The sequence below is a fragment of the Clinocottus analis genome, unplaced genomic scaffold (assembly GCF_023055335.1).
Source record: "Clinocottus analis isolate CAN_PGR_092001 unplaced genomic scaffold, fCliAna1.0.p SCAF_8, whole genome shotgun sequence".
Taxonomy (NCBI): domain Eukaryota; kingdom Metazoa; phylum Chordata; class Actinopteri; order Perciformes; family Cottidae; genus Clinocottus; species Clinocottus analis.
In genome coordinates, this window is record NW_027176240.1 from 13,651,583 (window position 1) to 13,677,970 (window position 26,388).

Consider the following 26,388-nt stretch of genomic DNA (forward strand, 5'->3'; position numbering starts at 1 on the left):
AGGTGCATGTTACTCTCCAGTTGTTCATATATGTTGAGCCATACTCTTCCCTCGAACTTGCTGCCAAACAAGGTCTCTGTAACTTTGCAGAAAATAATGAACTGAAGTTGCTGTCTAAAACAAAACAGCCATAGCAGACATACAAGATTCCCCTGTTTTGACAACATATGCTCTCTGCCTTTTGCTGCAGGGTGACTGCCGCAGGAGAGCTCCATCAGTCTGCTGTTAACCACCCATCGTTTACACTCAGTGTTCCAGCCAGGCACCCGTCATAGATCAAAAACCCTGCTGAGTCGCAAGCATTACAGTCAGAATGGTGTAAAAATGCAAATCTCATCTTGCTTGTCGTCTTTATTTTAATGGTTTTAAGGCCCAAAATGGCATGCCTTAGATTCGTTCTTCACCAGTCAGCAAAGTCGGATTCAGAAATGTTTATTGCAGATATTTGCACACTGTCAGATCACAAAGAATGGAAAATACCACACATTTGAACCATGACTTACACCCACAGAGATCTTTTCTGTCAACTTCTGTCTGTTAGTTTTCATTACAATACCCAAGGATACTATGATTCAACCTTGATGAAGAGCAAGCATGCAAGACTGTTTTTTATTTAGATATGCATCAATATGAAACGAATTGAACACATCAGAGTCCAGGGACTTCACCACAGATCATCACATAAACAATAAACAAGAGCATACTGATCTGTTTAATCTACGATATGTATAAATCACTGTGGCTTAGTATGGGCTCAAACAAATGTTCCCCAAAGATGACAAGAGATTGACTCTCACATAATGTTGTTCATAGCCTCCAGAGCAGAAAATAAACCCAATAAAATATGTTCTATTGCCACTGGTTCAGGTATAGCAGCACAAACACATTAATTACCAGACACAGCTGCTAGATTGGCAACACTGTGTGACTCTGATTCCAACAAAGAATAAAGGGAAAGTAATTAATCGTCTTTTAGCTAGGAAAAAGCACCGACTATGAAAATTGGATAGCACGTAGAGTATGACACACATTATGCGAGTCTTAGTAGCTATGCTTACAACTGGCCTGTCGCAAAATCTTAGTAAAGCACATAAAACAGTGGTCTCTTCTGTTAAAGCGAGGACCTTAAAGTAGCTTTTAAATTCATGTTATATTCATTATTGATGCATGCAGGGTTGTTTTCAAGTTTAAAGACTTGTAAGTCCATATTTCATTATTTTCACTGATGTTATGAGTAACATTATATATGGCTGTAATATAGAATTCTTTTTTTTCTCAAAACATGGCCTATAACATTTTTAATGGCTAAAACTAAGTATGTAGCACCATCACTAAACTCTTGAAGCAGAATTTTTCTGAAGCCACTGCATCAAAAACTCTAAATTTCTGCAAAACATATTTTAGGCCTCAATGTATAAAAGCACAACTTTATTCTAAATAAATTATGACTAATGCTCCTGTTACCAGTAAAGTCAACTGTTTTAGGTATTCCCCAAATAAACTACCATGTTATAAAGGCATGCACATATGATATCGCTACGGCATCCTATGACATCAAGTATTTTCAGGAGTTGCTTTTACTTCAATAGTGTCACTCCAAACTACTAATAAACACACATTATAAAACATTACCTAAAAGTCAGTTAACTACCTGGAAAGTCACAGGGAGCACGGGTCGCGCTGTAGCTAATTTATCCCGGACTGGCCCTTTAACGATGACGTTTCAGTTTTCCTCCACGTTGGCGCTCATGCGCAGAGAGCTTGGTCACCTGCTGGATATCAGACGCGAACAAGGAAGTGGAGCTCTGAGGACTTGATGTCAGGCTAAACTTAACGAAATACATCTCCGTCTGATATAAGTGATCGGCTCATCAGCTGTTAGCCGCATCAGCGTGAAAACATGTTTAAAAAACTCAAACAGAAGATAAACGAGGAGCAGTCCCCGCAGAGGAATGCGCAGTCGCCACAGCAGGCCCAGGTTAGTTGTTGTGCTGCTGGAAGCTAACCAGCTAAGCTAACCACTGTTTACATTGCTGAGGCGCTGGCTGTCGTTTCGCAGACGTTATGGTTCACACTTCGAGACTGATTATTTGTCAAATCTCATTGACACATCTTGATAAGCCGTCAGCTATCGTTTAACCTTTTCTTGTATTCTCAGCTGACCTGTTTGCACAATGCTAAGAAATGTAGCTGCCCGACTCAACCTAAGATAGCTGTCATTAGCTGCTGCTAGTGAGGTGCGTTCACGGAAACTCGTAACTAACTCGTTTCTCACGTCATCTCGGGTAGAAAGTAGAAGAAGAAAAAAGACAGCCAACCGTGAACTTCGTTGTAGCCAAAACACTGTTTATGAATTAAATAATAAACGCGGACAGTATGGGTGTCTCTTGTATGTTGCTTACATTGGCTGATAGTGGGTCTCTGCTCTCAGCTTTATTTGACATATGCAAATCCAGGCAGTGCCACGCGTCTGCCGACACCAAAACAAATATAATTCAACGTAGATGTTAAAGTAAATGAAACACTGCTGCAACGCTGATTTGTCTTTGTCTTTGGTTTCCAGCATTACTTGCTGTGGGTTTATCATAATCCTGCTGGTCAGGTTCAGCCTGTCCATAAATGCAACTGCAGCCTCTAAATGTTTTGCATATAACGACCCAATTTATTGAGTATCACTGTGTTTTAAACAAAGATTATTTTACCTCTTTTTAGAGGTATTGTGTATGATTTTGCTCCAAAACCCACATGTCAGTGTTGTTTGTTTCAACATCCATTTGTAGCTGTAGAAGGCAACTAAATGTACCATCTATTGTCAATGTGTTCAAGAACCTTGGGATGTAAAAAAGCATTTCCACAGTCAGTGGCATTGTCTACCTTCTGTTACTGGTTTGGATTGCTCTTTATGCACCGTGGCCTTGTTTGCTCCTTGTTTGTGTTTACAGTTTATGACGCTTGTTGTCTTGCCGAAAAACCGAAAGCAGATTGACAATCAGACAAGGAAAGGAAGGACGTTTGATAAGGCAAATAGCATGAAGTGTATGTCTGGGAGCCAAACACTTGGTTTCTCAAAAACCTTCTCAGAAGAAGAGCAGAGTTGTGAGTGTATAGTTTAGGGAAAGGGATGCTGTTTGTTTTAAATACCAATACTATTTTATTTAACAGATGGGCAGTGGAGACCGGCGCAGCAGTCAAACACCTCCGTTTCAGTATGAAGGCTCACCCTCTAGCAGTGACAGAGAGGTGAGCATGGGGTCAGCTTCTGATGGATTTGTTTAATAACTTTGAGCTCAAACTGCAGCCCCTCGAAATGTCATGTTTTCTCCCCAGCTTATATTCTAATTTTCCAACAGTGTCATGTTTCTGTCTGTCATGTGTTTTGTGACGCTGAATGCTCCCTCAATAACAAACCAGTCCTATTTTCCAAAGCAATGACCAAGTACTTTCAGTTTTCAAAGTAGAGATAGTGTAGGCTCCATATTCCACTATTAATGATCTACTTTCAAATAAAATACTCTCAACTCTCTGTCCCAGACTGAACGTAATATATTAAATATGATAAAATATGCATATTAGTCATTACACTAATTCCCTCAGCTTATTTCCTGAATCGTAGCTGTTTGAAATGACTTTTGGCGACAAATGACAATTTGTCAACACAGGGTCCTTATGATTGCATGAGAATGTAATAGCTATAATAACATTGTGATTGGCTCTGCAATATTGTCATAAACAGGAATAGTCTTGTAAGTTTTCCCTCAATTGAACTGTATCATCCTTACATTGGACAATGACTTTTAAATTTAGATAAGCATTCAGGGCATTTTGTTGTTCATCTTCAAGAGCACACACACACACACACACGCAGAAACACGCACACACAAATATATATATATATATATATATATATATATATATATATATATATATATATATATATATGTATATATATATATATATATATATATATATGTATCTATATATATATATATATATATATATGTATATATATATATATATATATATATATATGTATCTATATATATATATATATATATATATATATATATATATATATATATATATATATATGTATCTTATTTAATAACAGAAGTCCTTTTTCTTTATTGTACTGTCAAAAGAGCAAAAGAGATTTATTTTCCTTTCGATTGGGAACATAATTTTAATGGTGGAGGGCAGACCATAATGCAGCATGTGTATGAATAATTAATGTATAATGCTCTCAGTGTTTTTTTTTCTCTGTTGATTTGTTGCAATGTTTTTCGCCAGTAGATATAGGCAAGTTTATGCAATACGTCTTTGATTCATTAGGAAAGAGGTAGAACGGCAACGAGTTACCGACTACGCCTTTTAAGAATGATGACGCAACAACTGTTAATCTATTTTAGAACTGAGATATTGATGTTTACAGTCTTGCCCGTTTGATCTCTAGATTTAAAAACGGCTTAATTACTCATTCATGACAAGTTTCTTTTACATTTTGACACAGCCAGACTCTGAGCTGGAATAGTGACAGCGGCCCTATTGCTCAGGTTTTTATCCTCTACTTTCTTCCTCATCCTTTGGAGGCCCAAGATGTGCTTTCAACTTCTTATCATCGTGGCATATTTTTTCACCTCACAAATCTTTAACACTTTGACATCTCTGGAAGTGTTTATTTGCTTATTGGAGGCAGATTTGGCCTATTTTATTTTGACATCACAACTTACATGCAGAGATGTCAAACGGTTATTCATAACATTAATGTTGATTGAGTGTTTCACTTTCCCGCTTTTCTTACTTTTATTCCTATCCAATGTAGTCTCTCTCTTTCTCTCTCTCTCTGTCTCTCTCTCTGTCTCTCTCTCTCCCCCCCACCCGCCCCCAAAATCTCCATCCTTCCACCACAGCCTCTCTCGGCCAGCCTCGTCTGGGCAGTCTGGCTCGACACTCCCTATTTCACACTCATGGTGTTGTTTTTCTCATTGCTCTCTGTGTTCCTCTCCTTTTCCCACCTTTCGTCCCGTTACTGCACTGACGGGGGTCAGGTGCTGGCCGGGATGATAGCAGAGCCCGCTTTTCTCTCTGAGTATACTATCTTTGCTCTGGACCATTCAAAACGACCCAAAACGGCCCAGGTAGCCAGTGTGGTGAGTTTGTCCTCACTTCCTGTGTCTCCCTCCTCGTCTTTCTCCTCAACCTCCTCCTCCTCTTGCCCTGTTCTTTCCGCCCGTCTCCATGCCTTTGGGGAATCGGTAGAGGACTGAGGCCCATGTCGGGACAGCTTGTTCCCTGCTCTCTGTCTCCTATTTCCTTTGGATTTAGCAACAAGAAGGCATCTCATATCTAGGCTAACCCAGCATCCGGTGGGAGTTATGGTTTACATTCTGGGATAGAAGCTTGTGTGCTTTCTGCCGTATGTTTTATCGCCCTACCTTTCAGTTCTTATAATCCGTCTCATGAGGGAATATTGCCCCCTTGTCTTTAGGTATCCTTAGTTGCTTGCCTTATAGACCCCCAACTCCCTGTTATGTTGCCTGTCGGCCTTTGTCCCCTTGCCCCACAAGTCTGTTTATTTGGAGAATTGCCTTTTTCCTTTTCAGGAATTGTCTGTAACTTTTCTAAATAAACAAACAGACCAGAGCACCTTTTGTAGCGGCGCTTGTGGAGCTAAACAACTAGATGATTTGTGTTTGTATGTGGAGGCAGTAAGAAGACTAGAAGAAAACAACATTTGAAACGTTTCATCAAATTTGATATGCATACTGTAAATCATTTCGCTAACATTTCGTATGTCTATTTACATGTCTGAGATACATTTTAGTAAATGTTTAATATCAAGTGTTTATTTGATATCAAAAAGATAATTGTTTGTTTTTTTGCTACTAATTAGCTAGAGGGAGTCTGGCCAGCTGTTTGCTCTTCCTGTAATCTAAATCTACTTTAAAACACTCATTTAAAATACTGATTCAGTTCGTTGACCCAAACTCTTGTACGATGATATTTTCAACATTAATTATACCAAACTATGAACAGTTTCTTTGGGACTCAGTGTTTTAAGAGCACACAGTAAATTAATGTTTGAGTCTTGAACTCGAGCCTGACAGTGTTTTCTCTGTTGTACTTTGTCAGCAATAGACTGGTTATAGTTTATTGCTCTGCAGTTTGGAGGATTTAAATGTGTTGCAGCTACAAAGACCCCCGGTGTCATTATCATCTCTTGAGATTAACCACAAATATCTTAAATATATCCGTGTCTTTGTCATGTTCCATCTACATCCTATGCAGCTGTTATAAACATAAACATGCCATATTGTTCATCGCTCAGTCCAATTACAGTAATCCCATCAAACTATCTCATTCATTCACTCATTTTGTTGTTTTTTACATTTTATTTTAACAGGTACAAATAGGGTTGTTTCAGCTATGTTGTGATTTGATGAGCTAAATGTCAGGAATCTCTCTGCCTCTTGGAATTATGTCTGTGTTGGTCTTTGATCAAGGTTGTAGTAATCGTTAATACAATGTGAGTACCATGATTTTGGTTTACAACCGCTCTGAAGTTAATTAGTCGTTTGTTGTCTGTGAGAATTGTGAAATGGTGTGCTTCGACTGAAAGGCAGTAGAGACATTAAGTCTACACGTGGTGAAGTAGTAAAAGTATTCTATGCTTATTAGTGAGTTTTTAAATGTATTCCTGTTCATTCACATAAACCTGTGAGAATTAAGTGAGCAATGAGCTATCGGCTTGTTTAAAGAAGGAGTTTTATGACAATCTTCATCAGTATTTATTCTTTCTCGATAAGATCACTGACACTAAAATCAGTGCTTCCTTTGTAATAATTTAGCCTAAACACATTTAATCAAGCAGTTGCCTGAGAGAAAACACATTTAATAATTTGCTTTTAAACCTCACCAAAGAAATACCACAATGTTTATTGCTGCATAGCAAGCTAAAACCGATCCTGGAAGTGACATCTCATCAAGACCCCTCCCACAAGAAGCAGGACAGAAATGTTGAATGTGTTGGCAGTAATCCGGAGGAAGGAGCAGTTTGGAGCTGGACAAGGGAGGAGAACATTTGCTTATCCTGATGCTTCTTCTAACAAGTCAACTCAACCAACTAAGCCACTAAATGTCCACTTAAATTACGATTCTCTTGTAATACAGCTGCACTCGACACTGCCAAGCGTCTTTAATTAAAATACCAGCTGTCCTTCTTGACTTTTAACTGTCTGTTTGTGCCGACCTTATGGCTGCGCTGTAGTCTAGTTTTAACCCCTTTTGTTTCATGTACTGTCGAGATGCCTTCTTTTATGTATTTAACCCCTCTGTTTTTTCCAAGTTGCATGAGGGTACCCATTGCCCCTGCATTGCTCCCGGCAATACTAATATTGCTCCCTTCAGAGTAATCAGGGAGAGCCACGCTGGGTGGGGATGACTAACTGGCCCAGGACAAGCCCTCTGGCACAGTTTTCCTTTTCTCTCATGATGTATTTTATCTGCAGAGCACCCCTAAAGGAGCAGCGAGATCTCCCAGAGGTAGCATCAACGGGGATGGAAGTGCTTCTCCTCGTGTACGTATGTTACCTACCCGATCTTCCTTAATGTTCTAAGGGTCTTGCTCTTGCTTTGTTTGAAGCTATCTTTGTATGCATTTTCTTGATCCTCCCAACAGAGAGAGGAGAATCAGTCATTTGCCCAGAAACTGCAGTTGAGAGTTCCCTCAATGGAGTCGTTGATTCGCGTGGGTGCTAGTCGGGCAGAAAACCTGTTTCGCTCTCCCTCGAAAGAAAACCTGGTCCGAAGCTCATCGCGTGAATCCCTGACACCTCTGGGAGAAAACGAGTCCCCGGGTGCCCCCTCGTATGATCCCCCCTCAGATATTGAGAGCGAGGCTGAGGAGCCACCAGGAAGTACAGAGTCCCTTTCCAAAGAGCAGTTGATGCACCGGCTGCTGAGAGTGGAGAGCAGCCTGGGGAAGTACAGAGGGAAGTACTCGGAGGTGAGCGGCTCCCAGAGGAGTCTGATTTGAAGTCGTCAACCTGTAAATTATGTAGCCACAGAAGTGTATAACTATAGTTAATTTGATGTGTCCTCATTCATGGTTTTCTCTTTGTTTCTTCCCACTTCCACTAATCTTCTCTTCTCAACTGTACAGCTGGTTACTGCGTACCGAACGGTCCAACGAGATAAAGAAAAAACACAGGTAATTACTTTAACAATTACTAACGTGTTGGCTTCTATTTTATTTTATTAATGTTCAGGGGTTTTCTCATCAGATATTGAAGCTCTTTGGCATCCTGAACTGATCAGAGTGCTGTTTCCTCCCCGCAGGTCATCCTCAGTCAGAGTCAAGACAAAGCTCTCCGCAGAATAGGGGAGCTGCGGGAGGTATGTCTCTATGTTATGAATGATTTCCTCTCTATAGATCAGTATCTGTCTTTCTTTTTTGATGAATAATTTACATGTTTGAGTATATTGAATAATATCTAGGACAGACCCCTTGACATTTTACGGCCCCCTTACGCAGCCTCACTGACAGGCAGTGTTGCCGACTTTGTCGCTAAATGTGGTCGACTTTCCAAATCCTCTTGCCGACTTCTTTTGGTCAAAAGCGAACGGTGACTTTTTCTGGTGTTATTGGAGACTCCGACGTGAAAGCACGTATCGTTCTGCAGTTGCTGTCCTCAGCGAGCAGCGGGTGCTGCCGTGAGCCGTCCCGCAGGACTCGCAGGCGGTCAGTCTCACAGGAGCCTCGCACAGCAGTCAGAGAGAGAGGAGACGCGCACGACGCGTCCAGACTGAAAATGAGTCGTGCGTGTGCAAAGCTGCTGCTGATCCCCCTCTAGAATGGTTTAAAGCCTAAGTATGTTTGTGATCTGCTGCTACCTGGTGAACCATCCTGACCCCTCAGGTCGTCTGGTTCTGGTCTACTTTCTGTTCCAAGAGTCAGAACTAAACACGGAGAAGCAGCGTTCAGCTTTTCTGCTCCACATATCTGGAACAAGGTCCCTGAAAGCTGCAGGTCTGCTGAGACCCTCAGCTCCTTTACATCCAGGTTGAAGACTTTTCTGTTTGCTGCTGCCTTTAATTGAACCAGACTCAACTGCTGCATCTCACTACTGCATTTTATTTCTTAAACTGCACTGCAACTTTTATTCATTTTATTTCTATGTTTTCTTAACTGTTTTTAAATCTGCTTTTAATGGTTTTATGTGAAGCACTTTGAATCGCCTTGTTGCTGAAATGTGCTCTACAAATAAACTTGCCCTGCCTCTAGCTTACAGAGCGGGATGTAAATGTGTCTTTGTCACACTAAAATAAATCGCCTCAGTCACTTACTCACCTCGTGTGGGCCTCTGACAAAAGCTAAAATCCAGCTCACAGTGTCTCAGTCTAACTGTATGCTTCAAAATACAGAAGGAGTGGGTCAGGTCAGATAAACGTTGCCTCCACGCTTGTTGCGTTACACTATGTCACGTCACAAGGAGGCACGCTCAGAAGATATTAGTTCCCTTTGGATCGACCTACACGTGAACAAAGTTCTCAGTGATGAAGTTCAACAAATCTCGATACAGATCCTCTCTCACTGATGATCCTGTCAGCTGTCCTTTACATAGGCACCTCAGACATTCAACCAAACTTCAATCCACTTGTTCAAGAGTAAGAAACTGAACTGGAAAACATCAAAAGCACTTTTTACTTTTGTATAAAGTTAATCAATTACTGGTCTTCAACATACATCTTATGTATTTTTGTGAAGGTTTAAAGGTATGTTAAAAAAAATAAAATGACATGTTTGATATATTTTCATAGCCTTATCAAAACCATATAATTTACAGTTTACAATTTCTTATGTGAAAAATAAATTGCCCTCCCCGGCTCCAGGAGCTACAGATGGACCAGCAGGCCAAGAAACACCTACAAGACGAGTTTGATGCCACGCTGGAGGAGAAAGACCAGATGATCTCTGTGCTCCAAACACAGGTGAGTGTTGCAAACTGGATGATTAAGAGATAGACATTTTAAAGAAACCAAAGAAGTCAATTGCTTTGAAGGAATTCCATATCATCATTTGACTGCAGTGATCAACTCGTATATATGTGGCAACATTTTACATTAAATCTGAAACACAATTGTTCTTAATATCATTCTTTGTTAAAATAAATTGTCAGCCACCTTTTGTGCACTGACAATATTTGCAAAGCATTTCAAATAACACAAACAACAAAGAAAAAATAAGTGGTATTATGCATATTAAAACAGTTACATTTAAAAATGAATGCATGTAATAACACAGGATTAGTGTCTTTAACCCAAAAACTCAGACAGAGGTTGGTTTCACTGACTGGTTTTCACTCTTTCTAACAGGTTGCTCTGTTGAAGAAACGATCCAAGGGCTTCACTGAGGGTGCTGTTGCACCTGAGGGTGACGTCCCTCAATCTGATGATGCAGATTCAGACTCGACCTCCTCCACACAAAGTCCTTTGAAAGGGCAGGGAGTCGAGCCTGAAGTCACTCAGGGCAAGCACATGCTTTCTTTGTTTCAAGTAAAAGTTACTCTGCATTAGAACTATGTGAGAATTATTTCTGCGTTTTTACTGAGTGCATTTTATTTTCTGAGCAGGAGAGGGCGACAGTGATCCAACCAAACTTATGGAGGCCTTGCAGAAGAGAGTGAAGAGGCAGGAAAACCTGCTGCAGAAGTGCAAAGAAGTGATGCGAACACACAAGGAGCGTAGCGCCCAGCTGGGCAGCGAGAATGAAACCCTGCAGATGCAGCTGCAGGAGAGACTGCAGGAGCTGGAGAAGATGAAGGTGCTTACTGTGCGTTAGACAGCAGTGATACCGGAGTGTTGAGCATAGTCATGCTAATATTGAGATATTTTGAGATCAAATTCATCGATGTGCTCGGACTCATTATCACTTGGTACAATGTGAGCAGATATTTCAAGACAATTTCTTTACAGGTTTGATCAAAATGAGGCTGGTTTGAGTTGCTGCAAATGACTAAACACTGTCTTCACTGTTGAGGGTGATTATAGTTGTGCTGCAAAATCTCTGCCGCAGTCTTAGCGGTCCACTGATAATGCAAGTCATTTATCTCAGGGACACAGGGCATTGCTATTGCTCTCAGAGTCCGAACATCCAAATTCTCTGGCGACGCTCCAGGGCGACGGGGTCATGTCATGTCAGCGTGACTGAACCGTTGTTTTCATTTATTTCAAAACATTTTGCTTCAGTGATACAATCGGCTTATTTAGCTTGTCCGCGGCAGCTCTGATGTTTTTGCAGCATCCGATAGGAAATGTTTGTTGTCACAGAGACCCTGTGATAATAATGGACAGCTTGCCCGCTATGCATGATGATTGACTTGTCTCCATTTTTTTGGCCATGATTGTTGTGTTGAATCTGCTGTGTTTTGGGAACAGGGCCTTTCCTGTGTCAGGAAAAGCAGAGGTTAACAGGCGTTTAGCCCTCTTAAGCAGCATGAAGGCATCCAGAAACTGCTGGGTTGTGCTGTGCTCGTCTCCTTCCTCAGACAAAGATTATATAAAACATGTCATCTGCCTAAGATTCCAGATGTTCAGCTCGGGGATTTTTAAATGTATAATATATACAATCTGGTATTGTATGTTGCATGGTCTTTTGTTTGTATATTTACAGGAAAACTGAAATTTACACTTTGTCTGCATAGACACTAATGCCTTGTAGGATCAAACAACGGAGAAATACAGACATTGCAGCATTTCCTGTTCTGTAACCATTGGTTACACAGCGGTGCCACAGAGACGCAGCTACGACACGCCGCTGCTGCTAAACTGGGCTGTAATTTGGGTCGACTTGTTGGTTTAGCTGAGCTCGTGTGCACTCTGGTTATTTGGCTTGTGGGTGAGGCATCCTGGGTGGTGCGGAAAACATCTCATTTGGAAGTTATCTGACCAAAAGCTGATGCGGGCTTTGAGACTAAACATCTGAAATGGCTCTGCGCAAAGTATGTGACATTCTCATTTGGAATATTGTCAAATGTTTTGTGTTTATAGGAACTGCACACTGCAGAAAAGACCAAGTTGATCACTCAGCTGCGTGATGCCAAGAACCTTATTGAACAGCTGGAGCAGGACAAGGTAGGTCAGGGGTCATTCAGGCTTCAGGCACTTTGTGATTGAAGGTCTGCAGGTTCAGGCATGACATGATTTTAATCATTTTTGGACTCTGCCACGAAGTGAAGAAGTCGGACGCCTTGGCGTCCAATAATGTTCCTCTTAAACTTTGACCCCAGCTCTGCAGGATGGACAGCATCTCATGAGATCTGTGTGAGGAATACTGAAAGCACTTAAAGTCAAAAGCTATTACGGACACTTGAGCTAGCGCTAGGTTGTAAAATACCGAAATAGTATTCATCAAATCAACATCAACATCAATCTCAGTGTGTCAGACGATTTGGTTTGTGATTTGCTCCGACTGGCCAGTTAAAAGGTTGATCATGTTTGATGGCTCTGTGGCTTTCAGGGAATGGTGATTGCTGAGACAAAGCGCCAGATGCACGAGACAATGGAAATGAAAGAAGAGGAGGTTGCGAAGCTTCGCTCCAGGCTACAGCAGGCTACTACCCAGAAAGAAGAGTTACAGGACCAGAAAGAAAAGGCGGAGAAATTAGGTGAGTGGAATCCACTTCTGTGTGTGACCTGGGTGGATGTGCACATTTTATAAATATAAAATATATTCTTTTTTTTTTCTCCTTTTAAGCATTTGAAGAGCTTGAACGAGCGCTAGGTGGAGCTCAGAGGGCGGACGAGGCCCGAAAACAGCTGCAGGTTCAGCTGGAGGAGCAAGTGAAAGAGGTTGAAAGGGCCGGTGAGGAAGAGAGGAAGAGCCTGCAGCAGGAACTCACACGAGTCAAACAGGAGGTCGTCAACATCATGAAGGTCAGACAGTGAACAGCATTATTCTATGAGTTGTCTATTTTGGTTGTGTTACATGTCATAGTCACTTTATAGAAGCTATTTAGAAACGTTGACTCACCAACTAAAATGTTTACATGAGAACTAAATAGGAAACAGCAAACTCTTTGTTTTTATCTTGTGTGTTTGATAACACAGTACATCATTAATCAGATTTTCTTTTATTACCTTTATTAGAAATCATCGGAGGAAACGATTGCCAATATGGAAAAACTTCACAGTGAAGCTTTGGCTGCTAAAGAAGAAGAGATGATTGTCAGAATCAACAAAGCTGTGGTACGCACCGAAAGCTTTCACAACATAATCAAGTAAATCAGATGAGAAACTATATCTTTTGAATTTTTGATGTGATGTGTTTGTGCTGCTTGTGCATTTAGGAGCAGTGCAAAGAGGAGTTTGCCCAGTTAGGAAAGGAGCAGGAGCAGCAGTCGTCTCTGGCTCTGGAGGATGTAGAGTTGCAGAAGACCGCTCTGAGGACTGAAGGTGATAACAAGGTCAAAGAGATACAGTTGGAGCTGGAAGCTGCAAAAACTGTGAGTTGTTGTCTTTTATATTTATTAGTTGGGGCTGAGTGAACCCGTTGACGCTCAAATCTTTATGCACTTCCAAGTTAATTGTTGGGCAAAAATAGTGTTTACATTATCTGCCATTTGTATTTAGTTAATTGGCTATTTGGCCATCTGTAGGCACAACAGGAATGTATTCAAACACAAGCACAGAACAAGACACGCACACAGGAAACGCATAAAACTTACTCTGAAATACAGACATGAGTGAAATAATTATTATTGATGAATGTTGCAACCAGTCTTTTTTTAACATTTCAAACATGGTATTTTAAAATGTATTAAACGTGTTTAAGTGATTTCTCATCATCATCATCATCATCATCATCATCATCATCATCATCATCATAATAGTTCACAAACTGAATCTGGCTGTCTTTTGTTATGTACACACATCCCTTGTTGTCCTTGCAACTTTGACTACTCCTACTCTTCTTAAATACTGTTAAACATATTAGTTGTTTACCATTTGTTTGTATAGTTGTCGTAGAATCCTGTGACATGATTGACTGCAGTGACTTAATAATCCAACTCTGTGTTTGTCATTGCAGAGAGTATTGGAGCTGGAGAGCACTCTGGAGAAGATCTCACAAGATGGATCCACTCTCTCTCATGAACTTTCCACTCAGTTGGACAAGCTGAAGATTAAACACAAAGAGCAAATCTCAGCGTTAAAGAAAAAGCACCAGGAGCAGCTGGAGAAGCACAAGTGCACCCTAACCCAGCAGAATACCGCCGCTCTTGAGGAGCTCAAGGAAAAACACAGGGTTGAAGTGGAGACCCTTCTGAAAGATAAGGACCTGCAGCTCCAAGCACACGTTGAAGACATGAACCAGAAAACTTTGGAGAAACTGGATGCAAAGCAAGCAGAGCTAGAGGCCATATCCGCTGAACTTTTTGAGGCTTTGAAAAATAAACAGCTCCTGGAGGGGAAGTTGGTGGCTGCTGAAGATGCTGATAGTTCAGCCCAACAGGAGCATGAGAAGAGGTTTCAAGATCACATGGAAAAGCACAAAGTAGAGCTCGCAAATATCAAACGGGAGCACGAGCAGTCACTTGGAGATGTAGAGAAAGCTCTGAAGGAGGAACTGAACGCGTTGAGGATTGTTCTGAAAGAAAAGGAAAAGGAAGTGAAAGAACACATGCTGAAAGAAAAAACACTACAAGAGGAGTCAAATTCCACTGTACAAGAATTAAATGTCAAAGTCAAGGAGCTGGAAGAGCTTCAACAATGTTTGTCACAATCCCAGCTGGAAAGTGGGAGCCTAAAGGAATCTAATGCACAGTTTATTAAGATGTCCGAGGATCTTGATCAGTGTAAGAAGGATTTGACAGATATGGAGCATCAGTTAGAAGTAACAAAGACTGATTGTCAACAGAAAGAGAAGGTGCTTCAAGAACGAGAAGCGCAGGTACAACAGACCAAAAAGGAGCTCTCGGAGCAGAAGAAGTCATTTACTGCAGAACTGAACACTAGGCAGGAAGAAGTGGATCGCCTCAAGAAACAGCTGGAGAATGAAAAAGCTGCCCTCGAGAAGAAGTTGAAAAACACGACGACTGAGTTGGAAGATAAGCTGAAAACACAGGAGACAAAAATGGAAAAGATTAAACACAAGGCCAAAGAAATGCACGAGAGTTTTAAGAAAAAGCTGCAGCAGAATGAAGAAAACATGAAGATGGAACTTGCAAAGAAGGACAGAGAGCTTCAGCAGACTGAGCAACAAGTACGAGAGAAAATTGTAGAGATGGCCCAAACGAGTTCCCAAGGCCTCAGCAGTGCGATGTCAGAGCTGCAGGCCAACCATAAGGAAGAAGTGGAGAAGCTGCACGACACTCACAAGCATGAGATTGAGTCGCTGGAGCATCGTTGGCAGGAGAAGTTAGGACAGCAGGAAGAAGAAATGCTGGAGAAACACTCGCACATCATACAGGAGAAGGCTCAGGAGCTGGAGGAAGTTTCTCAGCAACTCAGCCGAGGCAAAGAGGAGAACGAGAAAGTGTTGTGCGAAATAAAGGATTTTAAGGAGGAGCTGGCAATTCGAGAAACCACTGTACAGAAGCTGCAAGAAGAGCTTAACGAAGCAGCGGAGAAGCTGGAAGGTTTGTCTCAAAGCGAAGCGTTGCTTAAAGAGCAAACAGAGTCGGTGGAGAAGAACCTTAACCAAGCTCTGCACGACAGGAACTCCCTCCAAGACGAGCTCAACACGACAACGGAAGAGCACAAAGAGAAGTTAAAGACCTTGTCAGGAAAGTTGAAGGAAACCGAGAAGCAGTGTAAAGCCCTGAAAGACTCCAAATCTAAAGAAAGCAAGGACTCGCAGAAAAAAATAAAGGAAACTGCGATTCAGCTACAGGCAAAGGAAGCAGAGTTCCAGCAGCAATTAATTATGATCAGCAACCAAATGGAGTATTACTGTAAGGAGGTTCAGTCCAGAGTGGAGAGTGGATCAAATGAACTGTGTCAGAGAGTCGAATGTCGGTTAAAGGAGCTGAAAGACGGACTGCTCGGTAGTCAGAAAAAGGTTGTGAATCTCAAAAATGTCATTCTCGCTAAAGTAGATAGAATCAGCACCTTAGAGGAGAGTCTCCGCCAGCAGACAGAGGAGAATAAGAATCTATGCACTTCATTGGAACAGATGTCTGCTCAGGTAAATGTTCATACTGAGCATGTCAAAGCCTTAACCGATGACAAAGATAGTCATTCCCAGTCTGTCCATGAGAAAGCTCAGAAAATTGAGGAGCTGACTGAAGCAAACCGACTCATGTCGGAACGTATGAAAACAACCGAGTTGCATATCAGCAACCTGGAAAGCATCAGCAGTGACTTGAAAACTCAACTCGTAAGTAGCATGAAAGAAAAGGTTGAAGCCATAAATCAGCTGAATCACCAGAATAAAGAGGAGAGAGAGCAGGCTGCTGCTCAAATGGAGGCGGCCATTGAGAGGTTGGTGCAGGAGAAAAAGTCTGCTTTGGATGAGGCAGAAGCACTCAGGAACAACCTTTCCGAGTACGAGAAGAAGTTCACGCAGAATGACAACACTATTACATCTCTGCAGACCAGGCTCGACGAGCTGGAGCGAGAAATCTCTGAAAAGAATGAAACCCTGCAGAAGCTGACGGCAAGGATCGACAATCAGTCCGTCAGCAAGTCTGAGATGGACCAGGCGCTGAGCGAGAAGGAGCAGAAGGTCAGCGGCCTCACCGCTGAGCTGGAGAGCAGCGTCCATCAACTCTGTGAGCTTCAGGAGCAGCTGGCTTTAAAGGCGAAGGAGTGTGAACAACTCACAGCTGACCTCGAACAGCAACGTGGCATCAGGGAGAACGAGAAGAGAGAGTTGGTGGAGCAGCTGCAGCAGACCCAGACGCAGTGCACACAGAACGGTAATGTGGAGCAGGAGCTCGTCGACAAACTGCGCTCCTTCGAGGAAGACAACCAAAAGTGTAAACACCAGCTTGAAAGTCAAAAGGAGGAATTTGAAAGGATGAGAGACGAGATTATCAAGAGCAAAGAGGAGAGTCTGAAGGCAGCTGAAGAGAAGCTATCGGCCGAGAGCGCCCGGAAAGTATCGGAGCTGAAGAAGAAAGCCGAGCAGAAAATCAGTCAGATTAAAAAACAGCTAACCTCGCAGCTCGAGGAGAAAGAGCAGGCGCTCAAGGCTCTTCAGACTCGCCTGGAGGAAACCAAGAGCGTCGTAGCGTCCGGCCAACAACACACAGAGACGTTAGAGGAGAAAACAAAAGCACTCGAGGAAGCGCTCGTCAGGCTAAAGGAAGAGCAGGAGCAACAACTGGAACGGACTCTGAGTGATGAGAGGCTCGAGAAAGAAAAGTCTTTAGAGGAATTGAAGAACTCGTATGAAGAGAAGTTATCATCACTTCAGAGAGATGCAATGCAAGACCGGGAGCTCAAAGAAACTGAATCAGCACTATCTGCAATTGTGGAAAATTTGAAAGCAGTGGAAGAGCAGAATGGAAACCTTCTCGCAGAAATAAATGGCCTGAAAGAAGAAATATGTGCGAAGGACGCCCAGCTTGAAGAACAGCGGGCAACTATTCAGCAGGTCCAAAATCCATCAGGACCCGATGCTGAGGTGATGGTGGAACGCAGCAGCATGCAGCAAACCGGGAGCGGCGTGCAAACCGAGATGGGAAACCACTCAACAATGCAGGAAGTGGACGGGGATTCTTTGGAGTCTCTCAAGAGCAATCTGAGTCAGCTGAAGAACGAGAAAGAGAGAATCCACAAGGACTTTGTCCGGCTGCAGAAAGACATTCGAGCTCTGAGGAGGGAGCATGAACAGGACCTCAACTACATGAAGAAAGAGTTGCTAGAAGAGAACGAGAAAAAGCTGAAGTGAGTCCACAATGTCACGTTATTAATGATGATTTACAATGAAAATGAAAATAACCCATTTGCGGACACGAGGTTGCAAATGAATCCCTAATCCCTAAATAATAATCCTAATCATCCTATTACTATTTTGTTTGCCATCTGTTCTAATAGGCTGGAGTTGGAAGATGTGGAGATGAAGCACAATTCTGCCATCAAGCAGTTAATGAGAGAGTTCAACACACAGATGGCTTTGAGAGAGCGGGAGCTGGATGCAGCTGTGAAGGAGACTATCGGTGAGGCGGCAGAACAATCATTCTACATTCAAGATGTTTTTACTGTCATATGCACAGATAACAGACAGTTATTCTATACAATGAAAAGCTTATTTTGCTCGCTCCTCCCAACACAGAATTAAAATAAACCTAAGGTAATAAAATACAAAATAAGACACAAAATATAAATTATATAACAGTATTGCACAAAAATATGATAATAGTATTGCAATGATATGATAAAATATGATAATAGTATTGCTATGATATGATAAAATATAATAATAATATTGCTGTGATATGATAAAATATGATAATAGTATTGCGATGATATTATAATATATGATAATAGTATTGCTATAAATATCTAATATTCTGCATCAATGAAATGAAACCAACCAGATTTACAGCTGTGTTGTAAGGCATGGGGAATAAGTGCTTGAGACCACTGTCTTTATGAATGAATGAATGAAAAGAAGGCAGTTTAAGACAACCTCCTTCTGTTTTAGGCAACCAAATAACACAATATGATTTACTTTGTGTGTAACAGCGGGGGGAAATAACTACATGGAAACATGATGCATTTTTAATCGCCTCACTGGGCGGAACAAAATGAAGGGATCGTTGCGTTTGGCAACAGTGCGTCTGAATTGCCTGTTTCCTTGTTTTCTTAATGGTTTAAATCATGTTCCACTCCAAACGTTTGACTGAGTGGTTTAATATATGATTTTGGTTATTTTATAAGCGCTAACTGGTGTTTTTCCCCTTTTCCTCCACACAGCGAAGGCCCAGACTGTTGAGGAAGAGCTGATGACGAGCCACCGAGAAGAAGCCAGTCAGCTGAGGAAAGTGATTGGCGAGAAGGACAACGATTTGCACAGAACTGTTCAGAAATATGAAGAGGTTTTACAGGTACTCTAAAAAGAAGAAAAAACATGTTTTCTCCATCAAGACCCCGTTTTATACAGTAGGTTTACCCTGAAAAACCCCGCCCACCATTTGGAAGCGATCACTGCACGAGTTGGCAGCTGCCTCCTTGCAGCCTGAAGCAGAAGTTCCCAGCAGCTCTTTGTCAGACAACTCAAATACCTCTTCACTGACACAGACCATCATGCTCCAAATGATTATTTAACTATTCATTGTATTCTTTATACTACTGTACTAATACTATATACTGTGTATAGTTTTAACTTTCCTTCAGCTGTTCTGTTTGTTAACTACTTAAAACACTTATCTATGAATGTTTAGTTTTTTTATTCATCACTTTATTCATTTTTTAACAGTCAAACTCCTCTTCTCACGTGCTAACTAGTTTGCATTCTTACTCTCATTGTTCGGGTTTTTTGTTGATTTAATATATGGTTATTAGATTAGAAATTAGGTCATGAATTCTGCTACTTTACAATATGTTTACACATCCTATGGCAGAAACCTTCTTGGAGGAGTCATTGGTGTAAAAAAACAAACTTGTCTCAATCATCAATGATCGCCCGCTGAATGATTTAAAAACTCAAATTATTTTTTAGGGAACAGTCATCGTCTGGTGTAAAAGTGTCTCCCTTACTGTCTCTGAATATAATTAAGGGTGGGAGGTCTGCAATACATGATTAGACCGACATACTTGAGCTGTGATGCTGAGATGAAGCGTAGGAAATGACTCAGCCGTTGTTCTTTATTTTTTCAGAGTCGAGAGGAGGAGATGGGAAACAGAGTGTGGCAGGTTCAGAAAGAACTGGAGGAGCTGCAAGTGAAGGGCCACGACTCTCCTAAGGTACAAACATGTCTGACCCACCGTGTATATTCACCAGGTCAAACATCTGTGATTGGTGGATGTATGGGGGATCATCTTTGTGTTTACACAGATGTAGACAATCATACCTGCCGCCATTAAAGTCCATTATACACAAGACTGGAGGTTTAGATGAATTTCATGCAGCGATTCTGTTTAAATCATCAGTCATTGTGAAGTCACTTTGCAGTGGCTGAATGAAATAGCAATGTCTGTATAAAATCCCTCGGGGCAGAGCCTGATGGAAGAATTACTGGTTTTCAATGACGGCCTGATCCGGACGTATTCTTGTGTCCGGACCACGAGATCGTTACAGATACCTTTTTATTATTTGAGAGTTCACATCCAGGTTAACAGACTTGGCAGTTATGGTCATCTTTTCCTTTGTCTTGCTTTGTAATTGAAGGATTCCGCCTCAAATCTCAGAAAAGAATTTGCTCGCATGCTTCGCTCTGATCAGTCTCTCGCTCCAGTCGTGTGTGGCTGCTCTCCAAATCGCGCCGGATGCTCGTTTGAATCACTCAGGAATGTTCCCCTCGGAAAACTGAGATTGTGAGGCAGCAGCCAGCCTCACAATCCTGTTCTCAATTATCATCATACGAGGTGATCCTGGGCTTTAGATTTATACTGCAACAATACTCGCAGCCATGATGTGCACACTGGAAAAGGGCCAGACAGGACAAATGTATTTTATCCAGGAGTTGAGGTGCCGTGAGACCCCTGCACAGGTCCGTCTACCTCTTACGCAGAGTCCAGATGCACACAAACACAAAGAATTACGTTGTTCTCTCCATTGCATTTTTTCCTGGTGAGGTAATAAATTTATAGGTGGATTGTATGCGTTCATGCTCAGGGAGGCCTTTCCTCACTACAGCCCTCACACACCATTATTCATTCAGACAGTGGGACTCTCCGAAGAGACATCGTACCAAGAACAAGTCCAGTTTAGACGCGACTGAGCATGAACAGTCCTTTTGATTTTACTGTGCAATATAAAGTTTAAAGCTGCCTCTTGGCCAGGTCATCATTGTAAATGAGAATTGGTTCTCAACTGATTTTACCTGGTTAAATAAAGGTCACAAAAAAACAAAAAGTAAGACGGGTGTTAACAAACAGGTCGGTCGGTAGAGGCGTATCACCATCCTGCAACAACCACAGATGCTGCATTTGAATTATTGATTGCTGTCAGGATGTGTAGATAATTTCAACAAGTATATACATTTTCTTTGTTTTAAATATATGAACTACCATTGTTTTTACTATAATTATTATTATTATTATTATTATTATTATGCATTACCGTTTACTGTCGCTACACATGTATTTGTTTATTCTGTTGTAACATACATTATCTTCCATTTCTTTCTTTATTTTGGTACAGATGAGCACAGAAGATCTCCAGGTATGTGGCTCCAGTATCCCTGGTTTTACAGTCTCTAGGATCCATATTGTTCCAGTCCATTTCCACTGTAAAACAATTGTTTGATACATAAAACATGTATCATTGACAGGCACATGTGTTTGTGCATCACTTGTTCCACCATAAACCGTCCGGTAGTCACTGACGGTGATGTTTCGTCCTTCTCTCCCCGTTAGGCTCAACTCGCCCAGAAGAATACTTTGCTGAGCGAGGCTCGTCTGAAGGAGCAGAGCTTTGTTGAGAGAGTGAGTGTTCGGGCCCCGGGTGGGCTCTTCGCGGGGACAAGTGAACAACAAATCCCATGAAATATATTCCCAGGATTCGGTGGCCTCCAGCAAGAGGACCTACTGCTCTGCTGCTGCTTCAATTTAATTACAAAGCACATCTGTTTACATTTGGTTTAACCCTATAAACACAGCAACACCTCCCACAGTTTTTCTCACACACACATCGTCATTCTCAAATACATCCCCTGAGGATGATAACAAAACGCTGCGCAACAATTAGGCTAATGCAAAGGATGAACCCGCTGGGGTCAAATAGCTTTTGGAAATGATTAATCTGTGCATGCGCGTGTGTTTCCCCATGGTAGATTCACTCGCTCGAGGACAAGATTAAATGTTTCCACCGGACCACGGTTGTAACTCATCTCGGGAGCACTTACAAAGGTAACGTTGACACCATGGATCGCTTAGTTCTGCTTCTTGAGCCAATTTCCTTTCTAGCTCAGCACGACAGAGGTGCCACGCAAAATGCTTAAACACAGCACATTACCATGGAAAATATTGTGTGTGGGATTTTTGATATGATTATATATGAATGTTATAGTTATTTGTCCCAATAGAGTAGCTTCCTCTGGAGGACCGTAGAGTCTGTGTTTTATCACACTACCAGTAGTCTGCCCCCTCAGCGCTTCATGGATCAGAGACTAGAGATGCAGAAGTGTGTGTGTGTGTGTGTGTGTGTGTGTGTGTGTGTGTTTGTGTGTGTGTGTGTGTGTGGTCTGGCTTAGATGTGCTCAGGCCGTATTTAAACAAACGTATCCTGCTAAACGGCTTACTGGTTAAGATGAGAGCCGCGGTTATAATGAGGGCTCGGTTAAGGTTAGTTTAAAAGAGAGGCGGTGTACGTCTAGTCAGGGTTCGGGTGAGATAAATATCCTTTGTGGTTACGGTTGGCCTCTGGGTGCTGACTAGTCAACGCAGTATCCCCAAGTATATCATAAAGCCAACATGGTGAGTGAGAGAGAGAGCTGGGGGAGATTGAGGGAACTCAACCCGCCTCTTGAAGCTTCCCTGCTGGTGTAATAAAGAGAATCTGCTGTCAGAAAGGGGGCGGGGACCCCATCGCTGGATTTAATAGGTTTTGCAGATTTTGGTCCTCATGTTTCCCACACAGACTTTACTTCTCAAATCCTTTACTGACAATACACATACGCTACCTACACTGTCCTGTGTTGCTTCAGATTACATTACTTATAAGTGAAAATATCTTTCACTTGTTATGAACCTTAAAATCTACACAACCTCCGGAGGGCTGTGTAGATGGTTTCATGTGGGGTGGAGTGTTTGGCCTCAGAGCAATATGGGGTCAGGAGGACAAAGGCTACAGGATTTATTGGTGACCCATTACTTCACGCGAGAGATCAAAGACTTGTTTGCACTCCTCGATCACCATGTCCTCTCCTCTAATCGCACAGCCTCTCCTGTCGTTTGCGGCGACATTCATCTGAATGATAATCCCAGATATGCAAAGACCAAGTGGTTGTTGTTCCTTGTTAAAGACCTGATGGGGGTATTAGAGTGGCAGAAGCGGTCGACTAAGTGTTACCAGCCCTTTTAACACAGTTTCCCATTGATAGTTTTGGCATAATGGCGCTGTAGCTTTGGGCGTGGAAGTAAAACGTTCATTCTTTGACTCTTGTGGTATTCGTGTGATCATGCTGAGCGTTGCCATTCTTTTCCCATGCTTATTGTTGCTGCCGAATTTGAACTCGTACCAGTGCAAAAAGTGGCTCTGTATATGTTTGCTAACACAAACATGATGCTCTGGGTTGTTGTCTATATTTTATTATGTGTCAGAAGTCAGCTGGAGCGTTTGACAGTGATGGGCATTGTTGAATGCTAGTCTTATTGACTAGAGTTTTTTTTTTTTTAAATGTATCATGATTTACATCTTTTATCAGGTTTTCATTAAAACATTTTTATTTTATTTTTATGAGAGACCTGGCCAAACTAGTAGCAGAGAGTAAATAAACTACTCAGTTTATACATTTATATTCTTCATGAAATATTCTACAGTAGTTTATTACACTGAATTATGCATTATTGGGTGTCTGACCAGGTCTCAGATGATTTAATGGCTGTTTTTGCTCGTTTTCACAGACCCTGCATACAACAGCAGCGAACCTACTGAGATGGAGTACCTGAGGAAGGTGTTGTTTGAATACATGATGGGACGGGAAACGAAAGTATGCCTATTCTTTTCTTGGAGTATGATACTGATTGTTTTATATTCTTACACTATCTGTTTTGTAGTTTCTTTTTTCTAATATTACTGAATGTTAGATTAGTTTGGTTGACAGCAGGAACAATATTAGCAGTAAGCCAATTGGCCCTATTTTAATCGCTAAAGTGCAAAGCGGTAGACGGTGTATGCTTCTCCAATTAATAAATTAACTCTCCGTCACATCTCTGGGGTCATAGCTCTGAAACAGCTGGACTAATCTCAGGGACGCATTACGACAACAGCTCAACAGACGCGTCTTCATGAAATCCTATTTGTGTCTGTATGGTGCCCGACAAAACGTGTTGAAGTGACATCTTGTTTTTCACGTGGTTAGCATTTAGGACAGCGTATGAAAGTCATGTCACGTCCAGTGTCAAATGAACAGTAATCTCTATAATTAACAGGGCTTGACCTGGTCCTAAAGTCAGCGGGACTGTCCCAGCTCCTCAGCAAACAGTTAGTCTTTATGGCAGCATGCAGACCACCCCAGCATGGAGGTTGTCCCTCAGGCGGCCTGGTTGCATATATACATCTTGCATGACGCAGAGTTCTCATAAAGACATGCTGGCCTTGTTTAGTGTTAGTTGAGCGGTTAGCTTTCCGACACAGCAGCCCTGTTTCTGATTATCCCTTGTGTTTATGGGGCTAGCATGCACCCTCGTAGATGGGCCTGGAGTTGATTTCTTTTCTCTGTTTGGGCTTCAAAATATTTATTTGTTATAATCATGGTGTCACACGTATGTAGTATCTTTAAAAATATATATATATATATATATATATATATATATATATATATATATATATATATATATATATATATATATATATATATATATATATATATATATATATATATAATGTTGTGTTTGCTTGCTTCTCACTTCCAGACGATGGCCAAAGTGATTACCTCCATGCTGAAGTTTTCTCCAGACCAAGCACAAACGGTTTTGGACAAAGAAGATTCAAAAGCAATTGTAAGCATTAGTCTAAGAGGATGCTTCCATTCGCTAAAGTCACCTCAGTCCTCTTGCACATAAAAAAAACACATGACATACACTTATTCATAGCTGATTGATGATTAATTGAATTCCTGTCTGTCCCTCCACAGCCTTGGTTACGATGAGAGTCTGAATGATTCGGGTATTTATGGATGAGAATCTGCTGCTGCTGAAGGGAAAGACTGTCGTGGACTTTATCAAGACCTTCTCTCTGCATTTATTTTAATTTTATCTGTGTGTGTGTGTGTGTATGTGTGTGTGTGTGTGTGTGTGTGTGTGTGTGTGTGTGTGTGTGTGTGTGTGTGTGTGTGTGTGTGTGTGTGTGTGTGTGTGTGTGTGTGTGTGTGTGTGTGTGTGTGTGTGTGTGTACGTGTGTGTGTGTGTGTGTGTGTGTACGTGTGTGTTTGAGCACACCGGGGCATAAGCGTGGTGTGTGTGTGTGCGTCTGTGTGTGCTTGTGTGTTTGCTGAGATGTGCTTGAGTATAATCTAATGGTGTGAGGGAATTAGAGAATATGCCAGAAACACAAATCTTCCATGAATCGAGTTTTACTCTCAAATTAAGTTTGTTAATTTATACGTTTTAGATGAGGTGACATTGTTTTCTTTTTGTTTTAGAATGTCTTTATACAGATTGGCTTGTGCAATAAATTATATCATTATCACGTATTAATGCTGAAAGTGGATTTCTAGGTTTCCTTTGTTGTGCTGTTGTCTGAATCACTTCCTTCGTTAAAGGACCTTTAACTGTGCATCTGCACCACGTTAAGATTCACCGGCCTGTGGACCTTGTTTGTTTAACACGGCTTTTCTATGCTTAATATTTTGGCACTACACTGACATAGAGACACAAAAACACAAATACTGTAAATTGTACTATGATAATTAAGACTGTACTACAGGGCACTATATGACTTGCTATACATTTTCAGACTAACAAAATAAATCCTATTTACAAAATGCCTTTTGTCACTCCTGTATTCTGATTGTTATTCAGTATCTTAAAGTATGTGTTAAATCAAATAGCTTATCTCATTACTTAGTTTTAATAGCTTGTCTGTCGAGGATAAAGTCTGATAACATCCTGTAGTAATAGACGCATCGCAACATCGAGTTTTAAAGATTGATTGTGGATCAGCAACGGTAACCTTTGTTTCATTTTCATATGAAGGACACAAGCGTTAGACCATGGAAACATAATTAAATTGCAAACAGAATAAACTTTGTTGGTCACAAGAGTTGACAAAAACAGGAAGTTTACTTGAAACATATAGGTCATGACATATAGAATATAACCCAGATTATATATATATATGTATATATGTATGTATATATATATATATGTATGTATATATATATATATTAATATATATATTAATATATATATATATATTAATATATATATATATATATATATATATATATATATTATATATATATATATTATATATATATTATATATATATATATATATATATATATATATATATATATATATATATATATATATATATATATATTGTGTGTGTGTGTGTGT

At 41.1% G+C, this 26,388-nt stretch overlaps 1 protein-coding gene across 2 annotated transcripts; it reads left to right on the plus strand.

Moving 5' to 3' along the window:
- Positions 1 to 1,784: 1,784 nt before the first annotated feature.
- On the plus strand, positions 1,785 to 25,808 carry golga4 (golgin A4). 2 transcript variants are annotated; one of them, XM_068567137.1, is made up of 24 exons: positions 1,785 to 1,978; positions 3,163 to 3,240; positions 7,506 to 7,574; positions 7,676 to 8,002; positions 8,159 to 8,206; positions 8,335 to 8,391; positions 9,889 to 9,987; positions 10,372 to 10,525; positions 10,629 to 10,819; positions 12,046 to 12,129; positions 12,515 to 12,662; positions 12,752 to 12,930; positions 13,144 to 13,242; positions 13,344 to 13,499; positions 14,084 to 17,886; positions 18,037 to 18,158; positions 18,919 to 19,049; positions 19,822 to 19,908; positions 21,308 to 21,328; positions 21,523 to 21,591; positions 21,939 to 22,014; positions 23,731 to 23,816; positions 24,742 to 24,828; positions 24,963 to 25,808. In XM_068567137.1, exons 1-24 carry the CDS (start codon positions 1,901 to 1,903, stop codon positions 24,975 to 24,977), a joined length of 6,264 nt encoding a protein of 2,087 aa, XP_068423238.1. In that variant the 5' UTR covers positions 1,785 to 1,900; the 3' UTR covers positions 24,978 to 25,808. The 2 variants fall into 2 exon arrangements, with proteins under 2 accessions (XP_068423238.1, XP_068423239.1); XM_068567138.1 differs by lacking the exon at positions 3,163 to 3,240.
- Positions 25,809 to 26,388: the final 580 nt, after the last annotated feature.